General features: G+C 38.4%; 1 protein-coding gene across 1 annotated transcript in view; it reads right to left on the bottom strand.

Moving 5' to 3' along the window:
* Positions 1–3,007, bottom strand: part of LOC102876789 (high mobility group protein B1-like) — a gene marked incomplete at its 3' end in the record, with an annotated part of 6,135 nt that extends 3,128 nt beyond the window's left edge. Inside the window, exon 1 of the mRNA XM_006881143.1 lies at positions 2,921–3,007. Within this exon, the coding sequence (XP_006881205.1) occupies positions 2,921–3,007 (87 nt within the window). The remainder of the gene's footprint in view (positions 1–2,920) is intronic.
* Positions 3,008–6,699: the final 3,692 nt, after the last annotated feature.

The raw sequence follows: 6,699 nt of genomic DNA, 5'->3' as shown, positions 1-6,699 counted from the left end.
TATATATATATATATGATTTAGGCTGACTTCCTACTTTGCCAGAACAAGGGGCTTGCTGCAGAGCATCTTTCGAGGTTCTCTTTCTGCAGGACCTCTGCCAGAAGGTGGCAGTGCATTCCCAGAGCCCATTTGCAATTGCTCCTAGTCTTTGGAGACACTGACAACACTGCAGTTGTAGAGCCCATTAACCCTCAGCCAGGCTGGCAGGAAATGAATTTGCTTCTGTATCTTCACTCAAGGACAATGCCATTAAAGTCTGCAAAACTGCAATGTCCCAGACTAAAGATTTTTAAATTGTATTACTGGCGTCCCAAATAGAGTGCTTTTATTTCAATTTAGACTGGGGATTTGAAAGTCAAGTAATAGAAATACAGTAGTTAGAATTATGATTACTAAAGAAATCAGTGTATTCTAAAGGCAACTTATATACTAAGTTATATGTAGAATATTTAATTTGGTACGCACTATATATTGACTATCAATTGAATCAATATAGCTTTAAAATTTTTTTTAAAAAATGGAAATGTTGGCAAAAGATTAGTTTATTTAAGTAATGTTAATATGTTAATTGTTGTTGTTAGGTGCCTTTGAGTCGAGTATGACTCAGAGACCTATGAACAACAGATCTGAACCTTGCCATATCCTGCGGCATCTTCATCATCTCTGATAAGTTCAAGCTTATTGTCATAATATGTTCGTAAGAAGCACTTATCAGGGAGCTCTGGTGGCCTAGTGGCAAGAAGCTACACTGCAATACCAGAGGTACGTGATGTGAATCCACTAGATGCTCTGCTGGAGAAGGAGGGGCAATCTCCTCCTGTAATAGATCCAATTTGACATTACACACACACACACACACACACCAAGCACTTTCACTGACGCTCAACTCAACATGAAAGTCTTCCAAATGGATTAAAGCTAAACACAAAACAAATACTATTATAATGGGAATAATGAACAATATGATGGTCAATGGAAAAAAGATTAGAGCTGTCAAGCTTTTAATTTTGAAAATACCATGACATGAATCAGCATAACTTAGTCATCAACTTTATATCTTTGCTGTTTAACAAATACTATAAAGATGTCTTTTGAAGCAGATTTGCAAAATTTGGTATATCCTTTGAGTTCTTAATTTTGCTTTTAGGTGCCACTGAATACCACTCATTGTAACGCTATGAACAACAGATCTGAATCCTGGCCTATCCTGTGCCATCCTCATCTCTGATACACTTGAGCCTGTGGCTGTAGTCTCTGTGTCAATGCACCTTGTTGGGGCAGGGGGTGGTATCTTCCTCTCTTTGCTGACCCTTCACCTTTCCAAGCATGATATCCCATTCCAAGTAATAACCTCCCTTAGCAACATATCCAAAGTGTGAGACATGAAGCGTCACCATCTTTGCTTCTGAGGAGCACATCAGTTACACTTTTTCTAAGACATATCTGTTTCTGTCTTTCGGCAATCCATGGGATAGTCAGTACTCCAACTCCACGTCTCAAAGGCATTAATTCTTCATCTGCCATCCTTATTCATTCTCAAGCTCTCAAAAGCATGGCAAGTAATTGAAAAGACCTGAAATCAGGGGCATGTTAGTCTTCAAACTGACATAATTATTCTTCAGTATTGGATCTGACTGGCACAGGAGAATATGGCCCCTCCTTCTCCAGTGGAGCATCTGGTGGATTCAAACTGTGCGCCTTCAGGATTGCAGTGCAGCTTCCTGCCACTAGGTGACCAGAGCTCCAGAGGATGGTGTAGGATGGGACAAGGGTTAGATTTGTTGTTCATAGAATAGCTGTGAGTCATAGAGAGAGCTCTGTTGGCTTAGTGGATAGAAATCAGTGCTACCAAACCAAAGGTGGGTGATTTTAGTCTGTGGTCTTCAGGCCTGGTTTTAATTATTTTTGGTCAAATAATCTTCTAAGTGGTATAGCGCTGGTCTGTCCATTTTCTGTACAGAGGTAACTGGTGGTTGTTGTGATGCTAAATACTGTGACACTGATGTGTCAAGTGCGATATTGGTTACCCATGGTGGACAGTGTTTGGTGGAGCTCCGTGATTAAAACAAGCTTGGAAGCAGGAGTGGCACCCATTTCCAAAATAGCTTGCTTCCAGAAATTCTATGAGCTTAGAGAAATGATGAAAGTTATATGAGTGTTCAGGTCTTTCGTTCATAAGGTCGCTATGAGTCATCTATGACTCTGCAGCATTTAATGACAAGCAACATTTGGAGAGAAGTTGACTGTGAAAACCAAACATGTCTCTTGACCTCCTGACTGTTGGACAATCCTTTCTTCATTTATCAGGGTGTTGTTTTTTTAGTCCAGTGGTGATGATTTTTGTCCTCTTTATGTTGAGATGCAATTCATATTAAAGTCTGTAGTCTTTGATCCGCTGTAACAAGTATTTGAGGTCCCCTTCACCTTCAGTAAGCAAATTTTTGTCATCTGCATAACACAAAGTGTTGATGAGTCTTCCTCTGATCCTTATGGTCCATTCTTCCCACCCCCCCTTCCCTCTATCTCAGGGTTTATTTGTACAAATAATATAGGAAGACACCAGTCCCATGCAGATGGCAACCCAGGAGGTCATACCAATCCTTCTGTCCTCAGATGGAGAACTGAGTTATTGAGCCTTTGCGGGGGTCCTAGGCACCTTTAGGTGCCTGACTTGGAGTAGGAGCCTGGGTGGAGGCTTTAGATGATTCCTGAGTTGAGGACTTTGCTGAAGAAGCTTCAGCCTTATTTTAAACCTTGGCTTTGGATTTTGGCTTGCACAGCCCGAGTTCCTTGGCAATGCGGGGCTCAAGCACACTTCCCAAGCCTGAGATGAGCAATGCAGGTAAGTCAGCTGAGCTTGTGGGTGACACTCCTTGACATCCTCAGCTTGACCTCTTTGGGCTTGACAAGAGCCCTCACAGCCTTGGCACGTTCATCCATGGCCTGGGCATTGTGGGCCTGCATCTTCTTTAAGCCCTTGCTGTTATGCTTCTTGGCAAAGCACATGTTCCTCAGGAATTTGGGGTCTACCTCCGTAAGAGACTCATCATTATGATTTCCATTATGGATACCATTTCAGTGCCATTTTCAGAACTGCTTGTGTGTGGTGTGGTTCTTGGACATAGCCACTTTGCTAAGCAGCTCTTATTCTGGACCATTTGTTGTTTGACCATTTTTTAAAAAGACATAGATCACCATGCCTTTATTTTTAGTCTGTTTCGGTCTCAAAGTTCTCATAAAGCTTACATATTATGAGTGACCCTGCTGGTATTTAAAATATAAATTGCATTGCTTCCAACCTCATAATAATGTGCAGTACTGTCCGATAGCCCTGGTGTGTCCATTTGCCATACAGAGGTAACTTGTGTTTGCTGTGAAGCTGAACATTGTGACACCGATGTGTCAAATGCGTTACTGGTTACCCATGGGGGACAATGTTTGGTCGAGTTCCTTGGTTAAAACAAGCTTGGAAACAGGAGTGGCATCCACTTTCTTTATAGCCTTCAGAAACCTATGAATCTGGAGTAAGGATGAAAGTCACACAAGTGTAGAGGACTTTCATTCATAGGCTGACTATGAGTCGCCTACGACTCGATGACACTTAACAATAACAACTGTATGCACAGTGCAACAAACTGACGGATGAGTGGTATTTATGTTATTAGTAGTCTCACTTTAGAGGTAAAGAAACTAGGTTAAAGTAACTTTTCTTGGATCACAGAGTAATACAGTGTTGAAGTCACTTGGATTATTGTAAACACATACCTATCTGTCATTTATCTTAGAAATAAAGCCTATTTATTATAGTTGAAGCCTACTTGTATGTTTGGATCATATGATTGTTGTTTTTGTAAGTAAAAATGGTCTAATATTGAAGATATAAATTGGTCCATACAATTAATATTTCCAATTGTGTCCCCTTCATTTGTTGGTAATTTGAATTTAGTCTTTATCATTCCCATACATTTCTTTGTATTTTTACTGTAAATCTATGTCTTCTTGATAATACTTAGAACTGATTTCTATTCTTTAAAATTTCATATTATGATCACATACATAGTTTTAAAATTTACTTTTCCAATTTTACCCTCAAGATACATTCATGAAATCCATTTATACTGACATATATGAAAAATGTATTATAGTGTACTCATACTCTGACATACTGGACTGTATTTAAAAATACATAAAGTAGGCTAATGATAAATTTTTCTTATTATCCTATGGTGCTTTTCCTATAGCAGAAATATAGGCTTACTTCTGTGTTTTTAACTAATTACTTAGGAACTATTCATTATTTATGTTAAAATTTATATCAACAATGACAATTTATAAACTTTAATATTGGCAAGTATAATTTTTACACTAATTATCTTGTTTTGCTTCTAGAACATATTTGGTTGGGTTTTATTTAGTCCTTCCTAAAAATATTTCAGTGGTTCTGACTGATTCTCACGTTCAATTTCTCCTTTCACATTTTGTCTCTTTTTACATAAAAACATAGTTTCCCTTAAGAGCAATCATAAGTTTGCATAGATAGACAAAGCAGATAATATAATTGAGTTGAAAAAGATTTACTCCATTTGACAGAGTGGCCAATAAAATAAACAAAAGAAAAAGTACCAGAAATATGGACTGAGAGGAAGTTTTAAAAATAATAATATATTATAGTCAAATAAAACTTTGGTGAGGAACCTGCTTCCTCTAGTGAGAAGTTTATTTGGAAAGTTCTGTGATCTGTATATGCAAATAAGGGAAGAATGTGTGCATCTGGATTGTTGGTATGTATATTTATTGTTTTAAACTGGTCGTATCTTCATGCTTCTTTTGCTACTACATCTCCTTGAAACATAACATGTCTTAGTCCACATTTGGATTGTGAATAACCTTTCTGGTCATCCTCCCTGGTTTAGACTCTTGGGAGAAATAGCTATGTCTCATGTCAAACCTGAATAACTGAAGGGAAGTCTGATAGTCAATAATGAACACAGGACATAAAGTATTAAAGTGAAAACAATCCACTATCAGTAAGTTTTCTGTCAGGTTATAGTCTTCTATGCAGATTTGTGACACAAATTTGTAGACAGAGCATTGCAACAGATGCTGAAATGTCTCTGGAAAATAAACAGTATCATTTATCGCTGTTTTGGAATTGAAGGTTTTCTTACTCCATTCTTAGGGAGCTCTCTGGTGGCCTAGTGGTGAGAAACTGCACTGCAATCCTAAAGGCTTATGGTTCAAGGCCGCCAGCTGCTTCATGGGAGAAGGAAGGACCATCTCCTCCTGAGAGATGTACTACCTCTGAAAATCCACTGGAGGTTCAGCTGTGGGTCGGCTCCAACTCCACCGTACACAACAAGTCCATTGTTGGCAATACTCCTCTACCCTGTATGTAGATTCCAAGTTAATGCCACCTTGAAAAATTGGTTTCTGCTGGCCTTTAGATTCTCTCTCATTGATAGTGTGCTGCCTACTAATTTACATATATTCCAATACTTCCAGCTCCAATCTTAGTAAGTTAGATGAGGCCTGCCCCAAGTACGGTAGTTTACTACCATCTTCCATACGTCTTCTTTCAGTGGATTGCTTCAGTGGATCTATTGTGTGCTGTCTAATATTATTTGTTAATTATCAAATATTTGTTGATTATTAAAGGTATAAACAGCATTACTTGTAATAGAACATTAATTCTGAGAACATGGAACATGTTAATGGCATGGCTGACTTTTATGTCATAGATTCTAGTTTGTCATAGATTCAACTATTATTATTTTTTTTTTACTGCATTATAACAGAATGACTTCCCCCCAGGAATCGATTGGGTATAGAGGCTTCATTGGCACTAGTTATTATATGGTTCTAAGATAGCAGCTTGATAATAGGTTAATGGGTAGACCAAAAAAATCCCCAAAAAACAACAAAAACACAACAACACCAAAACCAAAACAATCAAAACCCTAACCACAAAAAACCCCAAAACTTAAATGAGCCTAAGTTTAGAGTTCACTGTGAATTAAAAAAAAATGCATAAGTGATAGAAGACCAGAAAATGTGTAACTTGGAAGAAAGTCAGACTGAAAGTTAAAAAATGGAGATTTAACTAAGGTGATAGTTGATGGCTACGTTGTCAGGAGGCTTTGGAGGAAGACCACAGAGGACACATCAAATCAACAGATTATGTGGCAACAAGGAAAATGCTTATGATTTGAGGTTAAGGAAGGGAGAATTGTCCTAAAAAGGAAGACTTTTTTTTTCATAGACTTTCATCATGATGCTGACCTATAGGAAATATTATGAGACAGGGAGAAAAGATTGAAATTGTCAATTATTTGATTTTAATCTGATCCACACTCAATACTCATGGAAGCAGAGTCAAGAAATCAAAAGACATGGAGCCTTTGGGAAACCCGCTGTCAAAGACCTCTGTAAAGTGCTAAAGGGCAAGGATGCTTGTTTAAAGACTAAGGTGCACAGAACCCAAGTCTTGGATTTCTAATACTTTCTATGCATTTGAGAGGAGTTGTTATGTTGTTATGTGCTGTTGAATTGCTTGCGACTCATAGCGACCCTATGTACAACAGCCCTAAACCCTGCTCTATCCTGTGCCAATCGCACTGCGTCTGACACACCCATCCCAATTACCCCAGGCACTGAATTAGTCCACCTCATAGAGGGTCTTCCCCTCTTACGCCATCCCT

Source organism: Elephantulus edwardii, unplaced genomic scaffold, assembly GCF_000299155.1.
Source record: "Elephantulus edwardii isolate Elephantulus edwardi_28Jun2011 unplaced genomic scaffold, EleEdw1.0 scaffold00012, whole genome shotgun sequence".
Lineage (NCBI taxonomy): Eukaryota > Metazoa > Chordata > Mammalia > Macroscelidea > Macroscelididae > Elephantulus > Elephantulus edwardii.
This window is presented reverse-complemented; position numbering and strand designations above follow the sequence as displayed.